General features: G+C 35.6%; 1 protein-coding gene across 1 annotated transcript; it reads left to right on the top strand.

Annotated features, from left to right (window-relative positions):
* The first annotated feature begins 4,835 nt into the window (after positions 1-4,835).
* LOC106409027 lies at positions 4,836-5,368 on the top strand. Its single transcript, XM_013849713.3, has one exon. The coding sequence runs from the start codon at positions 5,034-5,036 to the stop codon at positions 5,211-5,213; it is 180 nt and encodes a 59-aa protein (XP_013705167.2). The 5' UTR covers positions 4,836-5,033; the 3' UTR covers positions 5,214-5,368.
* Positions 5,369-12,382: the final 7,014 nt, after the last annotated feature.

Genomic DNA, 12,382 nt, shown 5'->3' with positions numbered 1-12,382 from the left:
AGTCTAGATTTGAGTTTATGATCTAGGGTTTGAGTTTAAGGTGTAGGTTTGAGTTTAGAGTTTACGGCCTCGGTTTAGAGTTTAGGATTTGGGTTTAAAATATATGGTTTGGGTTTAGGGCTTAGAGTTTGGGTTTAGAATTTAGGGTTTAGGGTTTAGATTTAAGGTTTAGGTTTAAGGTTTAGGGTTTATATCTAAAGTTTAGGGTTTAGAATTTAAAATTTAGGGTTTAGTTAGTGGCGTTAGCGTAATTAAAATGAGCGTCACTATTTTTTTGAATTATTTTAGATTTTGAACCTAAGTTTTGTTCATATTTATTTCAGAAACTTCATTTTATTACTGAAGTACCCTTTCTTGGAACGGAAGCATTGTTGCCAGTGCAATGTCACAATTGGAGGTTGCGTTGAGTTTTGATATTTTTATCATTTTTGGGTGAAGACTTTAATATTTTCACCTGTAAAATTCATTACGAGTCAGCTTCAAAGACATTGTCTGATTTTTATATATAATTATTATGGGAAACACATACTCCTATTTCTTAACAGTTGAAACTATATATAGTCAATTCCAACCATGGCATTTGAGAAAAACAGCTGCTAAAATTGTATTATTTTATTGTGCCCAACATTGACTTTAACACATCAATATGCAGTCCAAATCCATATCTTCGGTTGGTTTTTGGAGTTCTTGACATTAGATCCATAATTTTCGTCAGGTGTGGAGTCTAAGCAGCCCCGGGACCGGGACAGAGACCGGAAACTGGGACGGGAACAGGGATAGAAAACGTCAAACTTAAAATTTGTAGATACGGATACGGCAGCAAACACACTTAATCAAAATGTTATTTGATTAAGAAAATATAAAAATATCCATAAGTCAAAATGTTAAAATCTGAAACATAAGTTTTAACATCAGCAAACACACTTAATCAAAATACTAGACATCAACAGAAACAATAGCAAACACACTTGATAAAAATACTAGACAACAACAGAAACAGACACACTTGATCAAAATACTAAACAACAACAGAATAAGCTAAACAAATATATGATACATATAAACTGACAGTCACATCTTTGTATAAAAAATACATAAACATTGTATATGAATTATTTTCGTAAGATACGATTATAAGAAGAAGGTAAAGAAATGCTTACGTGTTTTGCTTGTGATATAAACAACAAAGAGACAAGAAGGGAATGAAAGTGCGTATGTGTTCTGTTGCTGATATATCACAGAGAGAGATATGGTCGAGACTTGAGTTTCAAAGAGAAAGAAGATGGAAGTGCAAGAGACTAAAGTGAGAGTGGAAGAATCGAAGAGACAGAGACACTATTATTTTTTTTTAATTACAACTTTTGATCTTTTCAAAATTAATAGAATAAACACATTAAAGGTTAAAAACATATATGGTTTAATTTCTTACACTTCGGGTGTGACTGGTAACCATCATGGGAACAATAGGAACGTATATGAAAGGAATGAGTAGGAATAAAATTTTAGGAATGATGAGGAATGATGGTTCCTTATCAAAATTAATGAGGAATTGATTTGTTCTATAATTATCTACAAATAAAGGAATGAAGAGGAATGAAAAGGAAAACATAGTCCTCATGAATGGTAAAAAGTTTAAGGAATGTTAAGGAACATAGTGTTCCTCCTCATTCCCTTGGTTACCAGTCACACCCTTCTTATAACACAAAATTTCAGACGGATACGTCTATTTTCTATAGAAACGTTTCCGAAACATCTCCTTCTCTGACCAAGCCCGTACCCGATGAGTCTTGACGTCCCGGGTTCACCTCACACATATTGGGGACGTTTCCTAGGCGTACCCGAGACGTCCCCATCCCCCCGACGAACCCGATACGTGAGACGGCACCAACTTGAAGTACCCGTGCAACCTAGTGTGGAGTTATATTCGGGACAAAGAAATCAATCTTTCACTTTACTACTAGATTATCAGCATCAGCATTAGTTGTTGTGATGATCTGATATTTTATCCTCTTTTAGAAAAATATGTAATCTAATCTTATTAAGAAACATCAATAAAAAGCGGGGATCGTAAGTTGGATTCAGGAGTAGCAGCAATGAGATATGAATTAAGTAGAGTGGAATCAATGTACATATCGCTCCTTGGATTCAAGTGTGCTTCCCTTGAATCCCGCTAGACTTTACGTACTCTGTTGTGCACAAAACTTGAAGGATTTTATAGTCTCTAGAGTTATATATTCATAATCATTTGTGGTTTGATGATGATGTTTACCACATATTCTATTGATTGTTCCTCTTTATCAGGTGTGTGAAACAACGGCTGGATCGTTTCTAACAAGAGCACTTGTGTATGACTCTCTTCTCTTCCATTGAGGTAACTAAAACAGAGAGAGAGTAGTAGTAGTACTTGTACATGTGATCCATTGGAATTCTATCTCACTGCGTTTTCCTCCTTTTTCACAGGGAACTACATATGTTTATGGTTCTTTCTTTGGGCCATCTGTTTTCTTTTCTTGATAACCCGGGTCATCCGGCCCTAAAGACCTGACTAATCCCAGAGATAGTGACAAGAGCCGGTTGCTTAATTCTCTCCTAACGGGAATCAAACCTTGGGAGCCGAGCTTCCACGGAAGCACTAGGCCAAACCCAAAGCATGAAAATGAAATTGACCGCTACTTGGTGGAGTTGAGGACCAAAGCAGTAGATACGGGCTGTGATATACTGTAGAAAGGTAGTGTGCTATGGACAAACAAGATTCACAGAGATCCTGGAATTTGCAGCTCTTTAATCAACACCAAAAACGAGCATGCATCGCTTACGTTTTAATTTTCTTCCAAAAGCTTTATGATACTACACATGCTTCTGATTTTTCATATCTAACATAAGAAAAGAAGCATATCCCACCTGAAGAAAAGGAACAGAAACAACTGGATCTTAAGGCGGCGAGCCAAGCAGCTTCTGTCCACAACAACCCAAGAAACCAAGAGAGGCAAAACACAACGTGTGAAAAACCAAACTCACTCCTCTCCTCCACAATCATCGCCTTCAACTGCCACTAAACCAAACACTGATTCAGCACAGCCATCATCACCACCGTCTGAGATTGTTGTAGCATCACCACCGTCTGAGATTCAGCGAGCGTCATCTTTAAAAGAGACAATAATGGAGGAAACAAACACTAAGAGTAAGAGTCACTCGTGGGAGTATGAGAAAAGCTGCTTCAAGAAAACAAATATTCAGCTGCCGGGTGGGCTTCGAACCCGGATTCCATTACGAGATTTAATGACAGCAGCACATTTTTCTCTATTTAAAAAGTAAAAAAGATTTCCGCTGCCGGGCTTCAAACCCGGATTTCATTCAATTGATTTGAAATTAACCTGTGTGCTACAGCGGATCTGTTGCACATGTCGTGCGTTGAAACTTATATAACGATTTAATAACTAACAGCAGCACCTTTATCCCTATTTAAAGAAACTAAAAACCGGGCTTCGAACTTGGATTTCATTCAATTGACATGAAATTAACATGTGTGCTACAACGGATCTGTTGCACATGTCTTGCGTTGAAATTTATATAACGATTTAAAAATAGCAGCACCTTTTATCTCTATTCAAAAAGAAAAATGTATTCCGCTGCCGGGCTTCGAACCCGGATTTCATTCAATTGATTTGAATTTAACATGTGTGCTACAGCGGATCTGTTGCGCATATTGCGCGTTGAAATCTATATAACAATTAAATAACAGCACCAGCTTTATATCAATTTAAAAAGGAAAAGAAATATGTTCAATCCGGATTTCATCTATCATCATCTCTAATTTATATATTTTAAAATATTAAATTGTATTTTCTCTACCTCTCACATGTTTCAACCCATGTTCGAAATTGCGCTAGGCGTGAGTCGGGCGCTAGGTCTCAGCCTAGTGAGTTGCACAAAACTCGGGGAGTAATCGTAGATTAATCGGGGATTAGTTTTTAATAGTTTTAATAGTTTGTATGTTTATATAAATTAAAATGTAAACAAAACGTAATTGAATCGGTTGGCGTAGTGGTAAAAGTCTCCTTATTTACTCTCAGATATCAGGTTTGATTCATCATGAGCTCAAAAAATTTTGTTTTAATTTTCTTTCATTAACTAAGCGTAAATACTATATTACCCTCGTCTTCTTCCTCTAAGTTCTGAAACCCTAAATCAGCCGCCCTTCGTTTTTCTTCACTTTTTTTCATCCAATTTCATGTTTTAGTTAGAGTTCATATCAAAATCTAATAGATATATCATGTATCCATTGATTTTATTCATGAAAAGTGAAGAAAATTTAATTTTTTCCTCAGTTCCGAGTTTTTATCCGCACAGGCTCTAAACGCCACGGTGAGTAGCCGCCAAGCGCCTCCACGCCGAGAACTCGACCGCCTTTCCCGCGTTTTCGAACATGGGTTTCAACTATTAAATTTTATTTTTGTTAAGACAATATCAACATTTTTTTTGGTAAAAAATAAAATATCTACATCAATAGCAGTAAGTTATGTTCCTATTGAGGAAAATCATGGTAATAACTTGGGATAACATGTTTAATTTGTAGGATGGATATATTAGTGATGTCATATTTGCATGCGTCATGCTGAGGAGTGAGGCCTCAATAATAGAGCTGAGTGGGTAGGTTGTGTGGCTACAGCATAATACACATAAATAAATGTTGTTTCGAAAGATATACTATATCGTATTACCATTGGCTTTCCCTTCTTCACCGTTAGATTCCATCTCTCGAAGATAAGATCAACCAAAACTATTATAGTACCGTCAATTATTGTCATTAAAGTGCTTCGAACGTGAGAAGTGATTGCTTTTTCATTGGTTGATACAATTAACCATGCCAGTGCATTGTCATTTTACAATTAAAAGCACCATTGAAAATGAGGGTAGAGGTAGAAAGAAAAGACGCCTTTTGCGTCTCTTACTATAATTATCCACTTTTAGCTCATTCTATGTATGAGCACTCTTAGCACCAAAGAGTCCAAGAAGACAACAAGAACAAAACCATGAGTGACCCAAGCGGCCAATCTTCAATAACAACTGTCGGTGGAGACGCCGGTGGTGGTAATAGCGGCGGCAGCAGTGGAAGCGGTAGCTCGTTTGCTAGTCAGCCGCAGAGAGCAAAGGTGAGGAAGAAAGTGTGGGCTGGAGTTCTCAGCATCTCTTCCGCCTCCTCTAACCAATAATATTTTCACTTTTGGCAAAAAAATGTTGGTGGTAATTGTAATGCTTTTGATCATTGTTCTTGTTAACTAAACTATGTATAAATAAGCTAGCGAGATAATGACCATCATCATCATTACTGTAATGAGATATTGAATATATAATTTTGCTTTCAACTCTGCAGTGAATTTAGAAATTAGAAAACCCTACAAAATAAACAATATTATTGTGTCTAGAAACATTTCCGTTCGAAGATATTAATCTTAACGTTAGACCCAGCGTTAAACTAATCAGATCTTTGATTAAGGTATACAAGTCTGTGCAAAACATGTGCAAGTAATTTCAAAGAAAAAACAGACTATTGAAAATATTCTATGGTCTGTGTTTGAATGGGGAATTCTATCCACTTGCTCTTATCTGTCATCAACAAATAATTATACATACCTCCCCAGGACCCCAGCTATTTATTTCACAAATAATATATGAACTATCATTTGTGATGGTTTACAATCGGGTGTCACGTAATTATAATCGGACTGATGATCAGTATATAAATTACAGTTCATAATATTATCCTGCAATCTATGTATCTTGATTTTGATCTGCATGTTTGTTAAACGCAAGATTTGTTTAGATTTCCGCAAAGTGCTCGCGCGTTTACGATACATCCCTTCCATGAAATTCACGTTAATGCAGACGTAATTTAGTCGTATATATATGTTCACCAAAAAGAAAACAGTCATAAATAGGCATCCTTGTATACATGAAGTTTTTTTTGTTAAAACATATATATGTACGGTTAATCGTTTAGGTTCTTTTGATTTATAAGATTTTCTAAAATCTGCTCTAAGCTAATTTGCCAAAATCTGCAAAACTTTCAACAAATGACAAAATAAGCAAATTTCACATATACAATGTTTTTTTTTTCTTAACTGCACATACAATGTTAATCAGAAATATAGATAATTGTCGCCATATGAACTTAAAATAGACCAACCACGAATATTTTGTAGCCTTTTTAGCATACTAGAAAATTCATTGGGCTGCTATGTTTGAGCAAACCACGGGTCTCTAATTCACAACCAGCTAGATCTTTTTTGTAATCGGGCTTTTAATGAAAAATTAATTACTTCCTCGGAGAATGGACATTGCTCACTCCTCAGCGCGCCACGTCAGCATTTCGTGGACTCCACTTTTAAAAAGTGTGAAAAATATCAAGTTCATGGTTCGAACCCGGGTTATTGAGATATAAACACCAACATTTATACCACTAAGCTAACTGCTACTTTGTACATTGATGGCCGAATCTAATATATATTTATGAAGATCGGAAGCCCTTGCTTCTTCGGCTTCCTCTGAGGGTCGGGCCTACAAGTGTATTATGGGTTTCATTTTTTAATGGAATTCATCACGTTATATGAAAAAAAGCTCAAGTTTGCAACAATTATGGTTTTCCTATATTGTAAACTGTTGTCGTTTAACATGAGTTCGGATTCTTTTCATCATTGTCTCAAACAAGTCTGAGTTACAAAGTTGCGCCGTGTGTGTTCGTAATCTATTTTTTCACCGGTGAACTCTTCATGTCCCCATCTTAAATCGCTTTATCATAAATGTTCCTGATTTGTAGCCCCTTTGTAAACCCTATATATATGACTCTCATCTTTAATGAACTCAATCTGCATCTTCTAGAAAATGTTTCTCTCTGCCTCTCCAGTTTCTCAAACCGGCGTCCCGGCGTCCGTCACTCAACCTTCAAGTCTCTCCGTCTTGGTCGTAGCAGTCAGAGCATAGCCTTTGGCTTCCTCCGCTTCTAGGATTCCCTGAACTTCAAGAAAGATAAGGAGTTTGTGGGAATCACAGTTCTCTTCCTTGATGAAAAGGTGGGTTAATCTTCGATCTATCACACTTATTTAACATAATTATTTTAATTGATTTCCTAATTCTTTGTTGAATAATATTATTTGCAGATTCTGTGATTTATGGGTTTACTCCCGTCAGACGTGCTAATCATTACATGCCATCTTTGAAAGAAGGTTCCATTGTGAAAGTCGATCATTTTGAGGTTGCTAGGTGCACAAGCATGTACACGATAACTGATCATTCATTCCTCGTTTGTTTCATCTCACTAACCATTATTGATGAAGTCATCACATGTGCTCCTAAGATCAATCTCCAGTCAAGATTAGAATGTTCGAGAATTTCCAAGTGATTGCGAACACAAACCTAGAAACTGGTAAACATAGCATATTTGACAGCTCCAAGCAAGATTACAATCAGGCAAATTCAAGTGGAATGACATACCAACAACTGAAACTGGTAATTAACTTATCCCATATTTTCCTTATTCCTAAAAAAACCACTATGTTTCTGATCTATTTTTTCATCTACGCAATTTTAGCCTCTGTCATGGATAGCTCTCTCCCAAGTATTGCATTGACTATGGTTTCTGGGAAGAAAAAGATCTTGCTCCTGAAAAAAAGACTGTGACAACCCTGTTGTAAGATTTTAGATTGTGCAGAACAAAAAACCTTGATTTCTTTTCTGTTTAGTATAGTGATAGTTGTTGACAATCATTAGTCATTTGCCAATATGTTTTTTTATGCGATGATTGAGTTTTTGCTCACCCCTCAGCGCGCCACGTCAGCGTTTCGTGGATTCCACTTTTAAAAAGTGTGAAAAAATATCAAGTTCACGGCTCGAACCCGGGTTATTGAGATATAAACACCAACATTTATACCACTAAGCTAACTGCTACTTTGTACATTGATGGCCGAATCTAATATATATTTATGAAGGCGGAAGCCCTTGCTTCTTCGGCTTCCTCTGAGGGTCAGGCCTACAAGTGTATTATGGGTTTCATTTTTTAATGGGATTCATCACGTTATATGAAAAAAACTCAAGTTTGCAACAATTATGGTTTTCCTATATTGTAAACTGTTGTCGTTTAACATGAGTTCGGATTCTTTTCATCATTGTCTCAAACAAGTCTGAGTTACAAAGTTGCGCCGTGTGTGTTCGTAATCTATTTTTTCACCGGTGAACTCTTCATGTCCCCATCTTAAATCGCTTTATCATAAATGTTCCTGATTTGTAGCCCCTTTGTAAACCCTATATATATGACTCTCATCTTTGATGAACTCAATCTGCATCTTCTAGAAAATGTTTCTCTCTGCCTCTCCAGTTTCTCAAACCGGCGTCCCGGCGTCCGTCACTCAACCTTCGAGTCTCTCCGTCTTGGTCATAGTAGCCAGAGCATAGTCTTTGGCTTCCTCCGCTTCTGGGATTCCCTAAACTTCAAGAAAGACAAGGAGTTTGTGGGAATCACAGTTCTCTTCCTTGATGAAAAGGTAAGTTAATCTTCGATCTATCACACTTATTTAACATAATTATTTTAATTGATTTCCTAATTCTTTTTTGAATAATATTATTTGCAGATTCTGTGATTTATGGGTTTACTCCCGTCAGACGTGTTAATCATTACATACCATCTTTGAAAGAAGGTTCCATTGTGAAAGTCGATCATTTTGAGGTTGCTAGGTGCTCAAGCATGTACACGATAACTGATCATTCATTCCTCATTTGTTTCATCTCACTAACCATTATTGATGAAGTTATCACAGGTGCTCCTAAGATCAATCTCCAGTCAAGATTAGAATGTTCGAGAATTGCCAAGTGATTGCGAACACAAACCTAGAAACTGGTAAACATAGCATATTTGGCAGCTCCAAGCAAGATTACAATCATGCAAATTCAAGTGGAATGACATACCAACAACTGAAACTGGTAATTAACATATCCCATATTTTCCTTATTCCCAAAAAAAACCACTATGTTTCTGATCTATTTTTTCATCTACGCAATTTTAGCCTCTGTCATGGATAGCTCTCTCCCAAAGATTGCATTGACTATGGTTTCTGGAAAGAAAAAGATCTTGCTCCTAAAAAAAAGACTGTGACAACCCTGTCGTAAGATTTTAGATTGTGCAGAACAAAAAACCTTGATTTCTTTTATGTTTAGTATAGTGATAGTTGTTGACAATCATTAGTCATTTGCCAATATGTTTTTTATGCGGCATTTCAGAACTAATTTCTCCATTCCAAGCGGAACAGCAGATGGAAGCTAATTTTTCTGGAAGCTCCTCGACTTCAAGACAAATCAGAAGATAGATGTTGGTGGGAGGTTGATCAAGGGAATACTTCAGAGAAGTGAGACGGCCTAGCCAGACTTCATCTTTTGTACAGCCTGAGCAAAGAGTGGAACCCACAAAACACGAGAGAAGAAAAAACAAAACACGAAATTAACATATTCAGACCTTCTCTCTTGCATGTCTAACATCTGGCGCCGACGAAACTCAACACCCACGGCAGACGAAGCTGATGCAAGTAAACCTCTCATCAATCATGCTTAAAATCAATCTAAGAAACAATTTTACCTACATGAATCGGGAAATTAGTGCCCACATTCCCAACATAGAGAAAAAGAGGAGTTGAAGTCCTAACAGTTTTCTCAGTATCAGACTAAACCACAGATTCAAGGCTCAGCTATTTTGAAAACCTAACATTTTAAAGTCATGCTTTAAAAAAAAATTATATTTGGCCATATTTCAGACTTTTTTGTCAACCCCAAATCATCTATAACAAAGTTCAGAAAAAAAAATATAAATAAAATAATTTTCTAAGTATGTAATTCTAAAAATGTTATAAGTTTTTTTAAATATATTACAATTCTATTTTTTTCTAAAAACAATTGGTGAAATAAGAGGAAATTTTATTTTATTTTATTGTTATTTAAATTGTTAAATTTTTAAATCCAATTTTATTATCTTTTTCCATGCACTATTTGATTTATATACAAACAACTAACTAAGTAAACACTAACAAGTTCCATCACTCTCAACTTTGAACATATAAGATATAAAAATATCAACATATGACTTCGTCATTCATTCTTATATCAAACTTATCAACCTATGTAATTTTCAAAGTCTCATTCATCACATTATAGACAAAAAAACAAACAGACCATAAAATTCCGTAAACAAAACTATACAATGCACCTAAAATGTAGCCGATCCCGCGCTTGCACGGGGACTATGCACCTAGTTTACATAATATTTAGTCAAGCAAGTTGCTCATTCCTCATGCTCATTCTTCCGTATTTGAATGATTGTTGTATTAAATTTTGTTTTTAATAGTATTAATGTATAGAGTATAATTAATATATTTAATTTTTAAAATAAAACATACTCCCTCCGTTTTTTTAATATAAGTCGTTTTAGAACGGTGCACATAGATTAAGAAAATCATTGATTTTTTATATTTTCTAAATAAAAACATCATTAATTATTTACCTAACCACAAATCAACCAATAATAAAATAGAAGGTATATTATCATTGGTCATATAACATTAAGTGTTAATAAATTTTACATAGAAAACCAAAAATATCGCCGGGACAGAATAGCCTAGTGGTAAAACACTAGAGTGAACTGGATCCCAAGGCACACGGGTTCGACTCCTCCGGGATTCCAGAGAGCGCCCAGTGAACAAAAAAAAAAAAAAACCAAAAATATCATATAATTTGGAACATAAAATTTTCTCTAAAACGACATATATTAAAAAACGAAGGAAGTATATTAAAAAAAATGCATTAAAGTCTCACCACTCATGTTTCAAATATAGAGGGAATATTAAAAAAAAATACATACTTTTCCTTTTACTTTTTTTTTACCAATTAAGTCTCACCAGGCATGTATTTTACATTTTTTTTTTAATTTTAAAAGAAAATGCATTAACTATAGATTAAAGGGAAATTCTCTCGAATATACTATTTTAAATTTTTTGTCACAAAAAAGTCTAAAAGTAGAAAATGACCAAAATAGATTAAAGATGCAAATGACCCTTATACTCAAGATATATAAATACAAATCAATAAAAATAATAACTTTTTCGAAATTTTTATAAAAATTATTTTTTAGAAATTTTATTTTTCAATGTTTTTGAAATTCGAATTTTTTTTTTGAAACTGTTTTTAAAAATTTTATTTAATTTTTTTAATATCTATTTTTTAGTTTTAAAGTTTTTAAATCTCACTTCCAACACTCCACTCATTAACTCTAAAGCTTAAATCTATATTAGTTAACTTTAAAGAGTATAAATGTAGCATTGTGTGGAAGATAAATGCCCCGAGTAAGATGAAACATTTCTTGTGGCAGACTATCTCGGGCTGTGTGGCGACGACAGAGAAGCTCATATATAGACACATGGGCACCAATATGAGTTATGCTAGATGTGCTGACCCACTGGATTCGATTAATCATATTATTTTTTAATGCCCCCAACCCTGCAGGTTTGAGCTTTATTGGACTATCCGTCCCTTCCGGGTTACTTCCCGAATACATCTATATACCAAAACATAAACTTTCTGTTTTGGAAGAGAAAAGAAGTGGCTCCTTCGAGACCACAATTCGATACATTCTCATAGATCTGTTGGTATATTTGGAAGGCGAGGAACGACAAACTCTTTAATGGGAAAGTCGTATCCCCGATTGACACTCTCCAACATGCGTCCCTTGAGGCAGAATGTTGGAGGAAGGCTAATGAAAAGGAAGAAGAAAACAAAGACCATGCCGACTCTCTTACTACAGAGGTCCCTCTAGTGTCCTTTGGATACCTCAAATCTCTACCTGTCAAATTGATGCGTCATGGATCAATAATGGCAGTGTTAGTGGCTTAGGGAGGAGTCTTAAGGATCAAATGGGTTCTGAGGTTTTCGGAATGCGGACATGCAGTAGGAGTCTCTCAGCTTTGTATGCTGAGATGGACGGCTTACTGTGGGCAACCTCATGTTTGAGGGACATGAGGATAGCATTGGTAAGGTTAGAGACTGACTGTTCGGACCTAGTGGACATGACTAAAAATCCGATGGAACGGCCAACATTCACGGCTGAAAAGTGTACCAGAGATTACAGGAGGACATCGAGGATGCGAGTCTGTCACATATTCCTCGGAGTAGGAATGATCGGGCGGATGCAGTAGCAAAAGAAGTAAGGAATAAAGGATATATCTTTTCTCATATAGATCAGACTCGGACGGACGGAGGTGCTCTTCGGAGGATCAGTTCGTCTGCCACCACTTGATCTAGTCTAGATTGACAGCTAACAAAAAAAAATGTATATTTATCTTTTTAATGA

The sequence above is a fragment of the Brassica napus genome, chromosome C7 (assembly GCF_020379485.1).
Source record: "Brassica napus cultivar Da-Ae chromosome C7, Da-Ae, whole genome shotgun sequence".
Lineage (NCBI taxonomy): Eukaryota > Viridiplantae > Streptophyta > Magnoliopsida > Brassicales > Brassicaceae > Brassica > Brassica napus.
Note: the sequence above shows the minus strand (reverse complement) of the source record. Positions and strands in the feature narration are given on the sequence as shown.